Source organism: Panthera onca, chromosome B4 (assembly GCF_046562875.1).
Source record: "Panthera onca isolate mPanOnc1 chromosome B4, mPanOnc1 haplotype 2, whole genome shotgun sequence".
Taxonomy (NCBI): Eukaryota; Metazoa; Chordata; class Mammalia; order Carnivora; family Felidae; genus Panthera; species Panthera onca.
This window is the reverse complement of record NC_138345.1, coordinates 48,995,125-49,007,926: the sequence shown is the minus strand read 5'-3', so window position 1 is coordinate 49,007,926 and position 12,802 is coordinate 48,995,125. Positions and strand designations below refer to the sequence as shown.

Genomic DNA, 12,802 nt, shown 5'->3' with positions numbered 1-12,802 from the left:
GCAGGCAATAGGCCCTCAAGAAGTAGTAAAAGAAAGAGTGAGGAACGAGTAGGGAATATTCTCCGTGTTACAAGATATAAGATCTACAGGCACTAAATATCTGGTAATAAATTCAACAGTAAGGATGAATCAGTAATGGGTAGGCAAACCCATCAGTGAAAATAGGAACATCCAGGTACCTGTCTGTGTGTATCAGTACTCTTATAAATCCAATTTATCAGAATGTACATTAGTAGGGCAATTTTTATATAAACAGACAACCATCATAATTCAAAAAGATTATGTTACAGGATGCAGGAGAGGGGGGCGGCTTCTAAGCTTTCATCCCTTACAGGAAACAAGCAATTACAGTCAGGTCACCTGGATTTTCCAGGAGGCATCATTCACTCTGGTCTGTGTGAATGGCGCTCCATATAATTGAACAGTGCACAACCAGTGCAGCAGGTCTGGTTATACCTGAACAAATTTCAGGGAACTATTAGTCAACAGCATATAGAACCATCTGTGAATGGAATCATCTGTATGGTATGCACCTTTCTATAATACTATTCAGTGAGGCAGTAGAGAAACCACCTGCTGTAAGTTTTTTTACTCGTATAGTATGTTAATGTTGCGCACACATTTAACTCTTCATAATTCCTCCCAATTTTTACTTCAATGAATCATAAGCTGGAGGAATACATATCTGGGGGAAGAATTTTGGAGACTCTTGGAAAGACTTCAGTAGGGAGTTGGAGACACTGGTGATGTTTTGAGAGGCTGACCAGGCATATCTCTTTCATGGCCTTTCTGTCTGGATTTAAGTGCTTTTTGCAAAGCATATGCTTTAAGGAAATAAAGTTCTTGGGTCTTTTGCTGCTTCCCCATAAAAGGTCTTTGACAGCTGAATGTGCTTACTGGCCCTGGGATGCAAACCTGTGGTCAGCACGAATGGATTGACGTGAATCACTCATATTTCTCCCCTCCTTTAATTCTGCAACTCTTTTGGCTTATTTTTAAAATTATTTTAGAGAGAGAGAGCATGCATGTGCAAGTGAGGGAGTGGGAGAGATGGAGGGAGAGCGAGAATCCCAAGCAGGCTCTGCTCTCAGTGCTGTCTATGTGAAGCTGGACACAGATCTCAATCTCACAAACCATAAGATCATGACCTGAGCTAAAATCAAGAGTTGGACGCTCAACTAGTTGAGCCACCCAGGCGTCCCAACACTTTTGGCTTTTTTAAGATCACAAAATCTCAAGTTCCTTGGCCCACGTTGAAGCCAACCTTAAAGACAAGCCATGCTGACTTTGATCCTCCATTCACAAAATGGGTTTTTTCCACTCAGGCAAAATACATGCTTGGTAAATGCCTTTAAACAGAAGCTTGTCACTGTCACTTTGTAAGTGGTTTTCCATTTTAAAGGGTTTTCAAAGACTGTATTTTTCTTGTAGGAAAATCATTTATTTTTATCAACTTTAAACCAAATCAGTTATTTTTAGGTTAGTTCCTCTTGGCAGTAATAAGCTTATTTAGATGATGCATCCATTGCCTAAAATATTTTGGAAATCTACCTCCTTTAGAGAGTGTCTTTATAGATAGTTTGCCAAAACATATGGCGTATTTTGTTGTACCACTTATAAATGGTAGGGTCTTAGAAAAGTTGTTCAGTTCTTGTTAACATCAGCTTAGTATTCTGTAAGATAAGGCTAACAATAAATACCTCCATCCCTCAGTCACGTATAGCGACTATCCACTGGAATGATTAAACTCAACAAATATTAATACAGTACTACTGGGCACCACCTACTGGGTGGCTCAGTCGGTTGGGCGTCTTTCGCTCAGGTCATGATCTCACTGTTTGTGAGTTCAAGCCCCATGTCAGGCTCTGAGCTGACAGTGCAGGGCCTGCTTGGGATCCTGTCTCTGTCCTTTCCCCCACTCATGTGCTCTCTCTCTCTCTCAAATATAAATAAACATTAAAAAAAATACAGCCCTATTGATAACGATTATGAAATGCTGGTGTTATGATGCTTTGTTTTGCTTTGCCTGTATGCATAGTTTCTCCCTCCTTTGCCATTTGTACTACCAGACCGACAACTTTCCCCACAAATCCCTGCTTTGAGGACAGACTGACGAGCCACAGGAAGAGGCCTCAGATACAAAAGAAAAGTGTGGAAACAGATTGGAGCTGAGAGCTGTAGCACATATGGAAGCTGACTGAATGATAGAACTTTAATTGTGTGTTGTCTCCCTGCTGTAAATGCCCTTAGTTGATAAGAGAGGTTTAATTGTCTGAACACTGTAAATGTAAATTGCCAGAGCTGAACCGTAGCAAAGCAGGAACAGGAGCGCATACACAAAATGCTTCACCATCTTTTGTAATTTAGCCTGTCACTAAGTGGAAAATCAAATACTCAGTTTCCGGTTCAGTGGCTTTGTAGTTATTTTCTTTCCAACCATATGGAAACTCCAGAGGCTTAAATCTTCATAAAGGCAAAGTATGAGGTGATGGCCCAAAACCAACATAAATCATTTTTGAATTTTCATTTGCCAGTTTTGTTTCTGTCACAACTTATCATTGTGTTTTTTTCCCCTGGGCCATGTAGTCATTTGCACATTGGGCTCAGTGGTGGCTCCCCAAAAGATGTGTCCACATTTTAACCCCTAGAACTTGTGGTTGTGGCCTTATGAAAAAAGAGGCTTTGCGGATGTAGTTATGGATCATAAGATGAGATTATTCTGCATTATCTGGGTGAGACCTGTATCTAACAACACGTGTCCTTGGAGGAGAGAAGAGAAGGCCACATAACGATGGAGACCTAGATTGGAGTCATGCAGGCTGCAAGCCCAGGAGTGCCTTGAGCCATCAGTAGCTGGAAGAGGCAAAGAAGGGTTCTCCCCTAGAGCCTTCAAAGGAAACACGGCCCTGATAACACTTTGATTTTGGACTTCTGGCCTCTGCATTGTGAGAGAATACTTCTCTGTAGTTTTAAGTTGCCAAGATTGTGGTAATTTGTTACGGCAGGCCCTAAGGAACGAATGCAATCCCCAAAACCCAATGGCAGTCTCTGTCGTGTGGGCTGTGTTTGAAGCGTGCAGGTCTTGGAAAGCAAAGCCCAAACACATGCACTGTATTAGTCTGTTCAGGCAGCCATAGCAAAATATCATAGGTGGGGTGGTTTAAACCACAGAAATGCATTTCCCACGGTCCAAGAGCCAGGTGCTGACAAGGCAGATTTCATTCTGGGGCCTCTCTTGACTCGCACAGAACCATCATCTCACTGTGTGCTCACGTGGCCTTTCTTATCTAACCCTACTTACGTCCCAAGACCCCACCTCTTCCACATATCAATTCTGGGAGAACACATCCAGTCCATCCCATGCACATTAATCTTCAGAGAAGACCACAACCTGTATTCTGGCTCTAGAGTCTGTAACAATGTCAGCAGGTGGTAAGCACTTGGGACAGGGTGGACATCAGAATGGGGTGAGTGAGATTACTAGACTACAGAAGAAGTGAGGAGGAACAACGGGACCAGTGGTGTTGACAGAAGCAGTGCCATCTGTAGCAAGTAAAAGGCTCAGTGGAATAGGGCAAGGTCTGGCTGGTTTCCAGATGAACACAAAAGGGCACGGGATTTAGAGCAAAGTATTTAGTGAGGCTCTGCGTTCATCTGAGGGCCGCCATAACAAAGTACCACAAACTGGGTGGCTTAGTGCAACGGAAATTAATTGTCTTATAGCTCTGGAGGCTATATGCCCCAAATCAGGGTGTCAGCAGGGACCTCTGGCCGCTGTCACTTGTAGAGGAATATAAGAGTATCCCTCCTTGCCTCTTCCTAGCTTTTGATGGTTTGTTGGCAATCTCACTTGCCGCTGTATGACTCCAAGCTCTGCCTTTGTCACCACATGGCATTCTCTCTGTTTGTCTGTGTCTTAACACAGCTGAATTTTCACAGGGGCACCAGTCAGACTAAGAGCCCACGCTAGGCTAGTCTGACCTCATCTTAACTAATTACACCTGCAATGACCCTCTTTCCAAACAAGGTCACATTCTGAAGTGTTGATGGCTAGGGCTTCAACATGTCTTTTGTGGGGACATAATTAAACCCATAACAGGTATTCTAAAGGAAGAATAGGGTGCATTAATAATGGGCATCTCTGGGAGGTGAAGGAAGACCGGATGAGGACGCCAACCTCAGGAAAGTGTAGCAGTAGCCTGCAGGGCTCTGGCGCTAGGATGGGATTTAGGGGCAACATTCCAGTCAGTGGTACAGACACTGGGAAACAGAGACCAAACCTAGAAGATTAGGAAGAGGAGAGAACTCAGGTCTGAGAACCAAGCAAGACCTCTGGTGTAAGAACTGTTGGAGAGGGTTCAAGGTGACTTATTTCAATAACGACCATGGGCAGGTCTCCAGTGCACTGGATGGAACACAGGAAAACAGCTGCAAACAGAGGCTATCAGAAATCAAAGATCATCTCTCATGAACTATGTGGCCAGGAGTGTAGCTAATCTTGACCTTTGCAACCACGTTTCTGAACAAAAACGGTAAGGGCTTTCGCAAGCATCCTGATCTAACCAATACAAAACACAGAAATTAATGGCAGAATGAGCAATATATGGTATGTCTCGTGGACGCTCACATTTCAAGCTCTAAAGTCTGGCTCTTCAAAACCTTTCCATATGAGACATATGAAAGGAGGACTTGAACTTAATCCCGGAGCCCCAAACCTCCTTAAGTAAAGATGTACAGTTTCATCAGAAGGATAATCAATGTTTCCAGGAGATCCAAAATCAGATGCAGAGTGAAAAAAGAATGTATTTAGTGAGTGCAAATTAGCAAGTCGTATAGCTTCATGTATGACTTATAGCCGTATTGGTAATATATGTAAATCCAGACGTTAGTTTCAATTTGCATAATGCTTATAGATGATGTGATTTCTCAATATGTGTGTGATCTTTCAATGTCAGTATCAAAATGAATATAAAGTATTAAGCATTCATAGAAACAGGACAAATAACTGTTCAGCTACTGAATTTAGTTAGACCAATGATTCAGCCATCTTGATACCCTCTTGGGTTCCTATTAGAGTAGGAAAGCTTTTTTTTCCCTTAAGCTTTGATTATCAATTTCAGGAAAATCTGAGGGCTGCCCTGTGAAAGGTCTGACCTACATCTTGAAATCAGGTATGGGAGCATGAGTCTTTGGAAATAGCTGAGGCTATCCTGGCACGGAACCTGAGGATGTGGAGCCGGGTGGAGTTGGAGGCTGGCAGTGCCTGGGAGGCTGGAGAATGAAAAAGAAAGTGAGTCAGGCCAATGGGTCACTGCCTGGGCAAATGTCAGCTCAGAAAATATAGCTGAGCCTGTGATTTAAAGCAGACTTCTGGAGGGGCACCTGGGTGGCTCAGTCGGTTGAGCATCCAACTCTTGGTTTCTGCTCAGAGCAGAGATACAACATGAGGGCATGGCACCAAATACATTACCTATTTGACCAACAATGTTCTAAGATATATGAAAAAAAAAGCTTCATAATAAATGAAGATACTAAATACGCCTTCAAATCATGGTCTAGTGGTTAATTTCATGTGTCTACCTGGCCAGACTATATAGTGCTTTGTCAAACAGCAGCCTAGATGTTGCAGGAAGGTATTTTTTTTTACATGTGATTAACATTTGAATCAGTGGGATTTGAGAAAGCAAATGACTCTCCATAATGTGGGTGGGCCTCATCCATCAGTTGAAAACTCTCAGAGAAAAGACTGAGATCCCCTGAGAAGGAAGGAATTCTGCTTCCAGACTGCTTTGGGACTTGCGCAGCAACATCAATTCTTCCTGGGGTCCACAGCCTGCCCTGCAGTTTTCAGACTTGCCAGCTCCCACAACTGTGTGAGCCAGTTCCTTAAAATAAGTCCATCTCTTTATATATATATTTCGTCTATTATATTATCATATATAGGATATAAGATATACATATTACAATGATTACATAAAATTAAATATATAATAATTACATAATGTAATAAACTTATGAAAGAATTATATTGGTTTTTATATTGTATTAGCAGTTTGTGTGTGTGTGTGTGTGTGTGTGTGTGTGTGTGTGTGTAAGTTTTACACCCAATGTCGGGCTTGAATTTATGACCCCAAGATCAAGAGTCACAAGTTCTACTGACAGAGCCAGTCAGGTGCCCTTGCATTAGTGTTTATACATGTATATGTTTCTCATTGGTCTGTTTCTCTGAAGAACACTAATACCCATGAGTTAGAACGTGTGGATATTCCCTTGTCCTACATTTACTATTTCTCAAAGGAATACTATTGACCTGGGACAGTACTTTATTGTGCAAGACAGTCTCACTCAGAGCAGAATATTTATCATCCCTGTCTGCTTTTCCATTGAATACTACTAGTAGCTTCCTTCTAAGTCATTATGAGAGCCAAAAATACTCCCACACCTTCCCAAACTCTCCCGAGGGGTAATCCCTGGTACTGGCCCAGTTGAAAACCACTGACTTAGTTCAGCCTACTCATTTTATGGATGAAAAAGTTGAGGTGATGAGTAATTGTGGCTTTTTTTCAACATTAGTTAATGCCAAAATGTTAGTGAGAATTAAGACTTTTGGATTCCCACTTTAGTACATTCCTACCTCCTTTATAAGTCCTATGAAGTAAGCCTGGATGTGTTCATTTATATATCGAAGATATCAAAGCTCTCAGCATGTTATAAATTAAACATTATCACATAAAATTTATTACTCCACTTTTCACAATTTTGAAGCACCTGAAGCTAGGATCTAATCACTTCTTGTGTGGTTCTCCCAGTGTCCTTTCTTTGTTTGGGATTAATGGTCTCCTTTGGTTTAGCCAAGTGGTTCCAGTAAGAGCTGTCCTGTTCTTACATGATTCCGCCGTCTCTGGCTGTGGTTAGTTTGAGTGGACGTCACAACCCAGGTCAACCAGTCAGAATTGGTTGTGAATTTTCAATCTCTGAATAAGAAGGAGAGTCAACAGTTCCCTTTGGAAATTGTGGAAACCAGCATGTGACGCTCAGGGGTTGGTTTGTAGTGAAAGAAAGGGAAGCCAAACAGAGAGAGAAGCAGAAATGAGGAAAAAAAACGAGGGTAGGGGGTGTCCCTGCAGGGGTGTGGCCTTTGGTTCCCACATACCTGTGACTGAGCTGCTTCCCTTTCCTCCCCCTACTGGAGCTCCGATTGTGATTCCTTTGATTACATGAGATAGCTCAGCCTCTTTTGAACAAATCCCCTCTTTCTTTGGTCTAGACTAGCTTGAATGCTGTGTCATTCACAACTAAAATCATCTTTCCTTTTTACCAGGAAATGGTAAAATTTGAATTGTCTTTATAGTGATGCAACCCAGCAGGACAATAATAGTCACACTGGGCTTTGATGGCACAAACCAGGAGGTACTGCTAAGCCTCCCAGCAAAGGCAGTGTCACCAAGGTAATATAATCCTGTAGGAATTAAGAACTGGAGATTTCAATGAAGTTGAAAGTGTGCATGCATCCATCATAATTGCCATCATCATTATCAGAATTACCTAGACATTTATTTTTTCCTGAATTTTGGCTTATGCATTCTTATAGAAAGTCTCCTTTTTTCCTGAAATGCCCTCCTTGCCATAGATCTCCAGTTCACACAGAATTTCTGTTCTTTGAGATACAGCATTGGGGTAGCATCTAACAGCCTCTTGTGCTCTTGCATGCAGTGGGTAACTGAGCTGGGCTCTGGGTAGAATTTTTAATGACACAGGGTCCTCGTTAGGGGGCTTTGTTTTTGATAATGTGTACGGTTCTTTTCCTTCTTAAATTCCCTCTTAGTATATCCACACCAGGACTCCTGCTGCTTCTCACAGACCTATGACATCCTAGGCTGATGAGGGGAGAGAAGAACTGAATATGAATAATGAGAAGAAAGCAGCTCCATTCGATGACCTGGTGTTTTCCATGAAAGAGAACCTAAGACATTTCAAATAACACTTTCGAAAAGTCACTTTATCTTTTTCTTTCCCCTAGTCTCCTTGAATCACAGACCACCTGAGCCTTGCTGTAGGATCCTGAAGGATGAGGCCATCCAGACCATTAGGAGCTATGAAAAACATGGGGAAAAAACCCCTGAGGACCAGTTACATTCCTCACGCGGCTGAGATCTGAGGCTGACTCATTTCCATCTTCCCTGACATGGGGTCTTGGACTCAAAGAACATGCGTGCTTCAGAGAAAGGAGGTTTTGGCATTTTTCTCTTCTTCTACATTAACCACATATAATTCTTCCCCAATTTCCCCAGGAAAAGAAAAGGGAAACCTCACAAAAAAATACAGTAAAACCTTGGATTGCAAATAACTTGTTGGGCGAGTGTTCCACAAGACAAGCAAACATTTCTCATAAGTTTCAACTTGATAAACGAGCGATGTCTTGTCATATGAGTAGTATGTGATGCTGGACGTCACATGATCACGACTGAGCCAATGATTCTTAAAATTCACTTTGATATACGAGTGCTTTGGATTACAAGCATGTTTCCAGACTAAATTATGCTCGCAAACCAAGGTCTTACTGTATTCAGCAGAATGTCAGGAGTCCTATAGCTGTAAGAGCCCCACCCCAGTCTTTTCTCTGCTCAGAAGACAAAGACATTTCAGCCACCACCTACCTTTACTGTGGGCCACGTGACATAAGACACACACTAAAAATTCCCTGAAAGTGAAATTCTGTTTCAGGCCTAAATTCTCACCTTGCTTTTCCCTGCACTCTTGAATACACTGGTTTTTCAATGACGGCTTCTCTTATAACCATGTTTGTTCGCCCCACGACCTGCATCTGTTCTCTGCTTTCCTCACCCTGACTTGCCAAAGGCAAGATTAGACACTCCCAGCCCAATTACCACCCTGCCTTTCATGAACCATATCACGGGTAGTGCCCAATGAGCAGGAAAATGACATCAATGCCAATATGCCAATTCCCATGCCTTATCTATCACAGAAGGTGGGAAATACTTTATCCACTCACCTCAAATTGAAGAGAAAATTTATAGTCAGAGTCTTTGGCCATATCCTTGATGTAGGCATCAAAGTCATCCAGTTGAACTGGGCTTTATCAAACACAAAAAAATGTATGCTTTAAAAATCCTGTTGACAGGTATCTATTATACTGCTTAATGCCATACTTTTCACACACGAACAATTTTCTTGGAGAAAAAAGAACTTTTACTTCTCCAAGGTTACCACTCACCATTTTTTGTTGTTGTTAAAGTTACCAGTCCCTAATATATTGTAATTAAAAAGCGGGCCTTATAGGTTACACTTCCTTGAGATAGGAGAGATCTCTAGATTTTTAATTGGCTCTTACTCTAGCAATAAAATATTATATATATGCATACTCATATACCCACATGTATATAATGTTGTTTCTAGAAAGCTCTGATTTGTGGGAAAGAACAAAGGATTCGAGCCTGAAGAACTGCTTGAGTTATGGTTTTTCTTTATTTACTGTGTGATTATGGAGAATTTACCTAACTCTTGTAAGATTCAACACTATCATCTATAAAATACTATGGTCCTACTTACCTTATAAGGTTGATGTAGTATATTAAAGAACTTTCTAGATCTAAACAGCTTTACAAGTATAAACCCTTGTGCTGCCAACCTCGCCAGAAAGCTTTTAGTGCCTCGCTCTTAGACAGCCAGGTTTAGAGGCTTGTGTATCTATAAAAGTGTCAAAATGGTTCAAAGGTACAATCAGGTAACACCTCTGAGTTTACATTTCTGCATCTGTAGCAGAAGTTGTCACCTCTTGCCTTCTTCTTTTCATGAATAAGAATTACATTTTATTTCCTATAGTTTTCTGTAGCTGCTTTTCCTTTCCAGAGCCTACCAATACCAACCTGTTTTCTCAGCTTCTGCAGGATGCTGTACTCTGTCATCTAATTCGAGCCTTTTCACCCTGGCAGGATCCATCCAGCCCACCTTTCCCTTAATCTTGTTGCAAATTACTCCATTTACATCATCTACCTGTGGTCTTAGGTCTTATTAGCCAATACATAATATTGAATAGATATTTGTTTCAAGTTGTTGATTAGCCAATCTGATAGATTATGTTAAGAATTTAGTAGATTTTAAAGGGCATTATACTTGCCAGAGGCACATTTAAACCCTAATGGTTTCACTAAATAATATTAATGACTTGTATCCATAAAACACATGACAGTACATATATTCGCATATGGTATCTTGCTCAGTTGACTCAGTTGACCCCTGAAGTACACATGGGCAACATTAGCCCCATGCTTCAAGTGAGGGAGCCAAGGCTAAGTAAGTCAAGCAAATAGTCCAAGATCACATGGCTCTCAGCAGTAGACTAGCATGCAGGGAGAATGATTTCTGGTTCAAAGCTGTTCCTACTCCAAACTTGCTATCCTTCCAAAAGAATGGCTATACATGGGGCTCCTGTCCTGGAATGAACTCCATCAGACCTGCACTCTCTGGCTCTTGTCTTTGAGCAGTGCATTGACCTTCAGATTAGGTTTACAATTCTAGTTTTCATCCTGTTACCAGGAGAATGGAGGCGCAATAGGGAAGGCGATCTGAGAAAATATTTATGAATTAGAAAAAGGAAAAGGAAAAGAGAGACAGAGGAAGGGCCAGGAAATAGAAGGATGAACATCAGGGAGAGGAGGAGGATGGTAAGGAGACGCAAAAGAAAGCTGGGAGAGAGCAGAGATGAGGAGAACAAAGGTTTAGAGGGAAAAGGGAGAGGAGGAGGTAAAGCAAAGGAGTGTTGAAATGAAGGTAGGTGGAGATAGGAAAGGGGAGCCATGGGGACATGGTGCGGGGGCTTTGGGAGTGAAAGAGAAAGGGTACAGAGATGGCAAATGGAAATGTGGGGCAGGAGAGTCCCTGGAGAACTGGCTTTTAGAGAAGGAGGGAGGATTAGAAAAGAAACGAGAAGCGTGAAGGAGGAAGCTGGTTTGACGTGAGTTTGGGGCCTGTGGGCAGGTTCTACCACACCGACACTCTACCCAGACTGTTGTCCACACCCTCCTTCTCCTCCTCCTCTCTGCTGAGCCTTGGGAAAAGCAAGCCTGTTAGAATCTCCCCTTTTGGTCCAGAGACCCTGTCCTCTAAACACTCTAGTCTATGCTTTTCTACCTTACTTAACAACCCAGCCAAGAACTTTGGGCAACAAATTCTTCCTGTTTCTGTCGAATCATTCTTTCCAGGTGATGGTACCTCTCTTCTGTGTTAGTTATTCTCATCTCTCCTGCATCAGTTGCTATATACCAATGGACCGCATACTGATTTGAAATAGATTTAGGAAAAAATTATTCTGTTATCTATGTGTGCCCCCCCGCCAAAATCTATATGTCACGAAAGGCTAAACAAATATTTTTGTGTCCAAATTTTTTTCGTATTATGTATTCCATTAGCATGAATGCCATAGATTTGGCCGGAACCCCCAATTGCCTCCTATTAAGTCATCAATATTTTATCCAAGGCAAGAATCAAGGATGAACTCTATGTATGGAAATATTCCACTTTTTATATGCAGAGTTTGAACCAATGGCCCAGAGGTGACAATTTAATTAGCCTTTTGAAATCAACCAACGGTTAATTTTTGCCCATCAAAATCTTAATTCTTATGACTTAGCAGTTCAGTAGATAAGTGAAACCATAGGCTGGCTACAGTAATTATTCTTTTCTATTTATTATAAAGATTTCCAGAGACAGCATTTCTCAAAGTAATTGTAATATCAAATAGAGTAAAAGCTTTTCCCTGCACTACGCACAGAATTTCAAAGTACAAACCAGTAAAGGTTTTTGTACAACTTTGATGTAGCTAACTATTAGACATTTTCTAGATTGGGAATGGCAAATATCTTTCTATGAAAGACTTTTATAATTCCTAACAACCCATTCTTTACCAGTTTTCATATGATGATGATTTTCCTTATTCCTAACTTAGTTTTTGTGATATGCTTTCTTAGTGATCACTGACACCAACACATAATAGTTTAGACATTGTAGTACACATTTGCCTCTTTCTTAAGCATCTCCTCTATTTGAAGACAAGCAATTGTTTTAATTTGCAAAGTTAAGATCATTATGAAGACCTTTTTTAAATAAAATATTTTTAAAGGAAGTAGTAAGAAAAACTTAAATGTATTGTATATTTCAAGGTTTTATGGATTGGATCTTAAATGTTTTCACCACAAAAAGGAAACAATAATTATGTGACATGATGGAGATGTTGACTAAATGCTATAATACATCGCACAATTTACATTTACACAATGTTACATGTCGGTTATATCTTAATGATAAAGAACAACTTACTTAGTCAGTTTCCTCTTCTTTAAACCATTTTTACTCCTGAGAATTAACAAAAAAAAGACAAGTTTATCTAAGCAAAAGAATTGATTGACATAATGATTAAATTTGAAGAGCTTTAAATAATTACATCAGGCTCCGCAATTTTATTTAATTTTCATTAAACATTGTCTCCATTTTGTTTAATTACTTTTCCTTAAATGAGAAGATAATGATAATAATTTCAGATTCATTTTTTAAAAACCCTGTTAGATTGCAGGAACATACTGCATTTTAGGTTTCTGATTTGACAAATACCGAATTCTAGAAATGTAATTCCTTACTACTAGTGGTTAAATTGCTGAAGTATTTTTATAAATATATTTAGAAGTACCTACTGCTTGAATACTCCAGGCTCTACAGACAAGAAGGAAAGAGTTGGGGAATAAAATGGAGAACTAATGTCTAGGAGGGTAGACATGTTGGTTGTCAA

At 40.6% G+C, this 12,802-nt stretch overlaps 1 protein-coding gene across 2 annotated transcripts in view; it reads right to left on the bottom strand.

The window, feature by feature from the left end:
* PTPRO (protein tyrosine phosphatase receptor type O) overlaps nucleotides 1-12,802 on the bottom strand; it is a 239,019-nt gene that overhangs the window by 19,051 nt on the left and 207,166 nt on the right. For both annotated transcript variants that reach the window (XM_078450066.2, XM_078450067.2), the window contains 2 exons: nucleotides 12,337-12,372; nucleotides 9,014-9,095 (listed from right to left, as the gene is read on the bottom strand). In XM_078450066.2, the coding sequence (XP_078306192.2) occupies nucleotides 9,014-9,095; nucleotides 12,337-12,372 (118 nt within the window). The remainder of the gene's footprint in view (nucleotides 1-9,013; nucleotides 9,096-12,336; nucleotides 12,373-12,802) is intronic.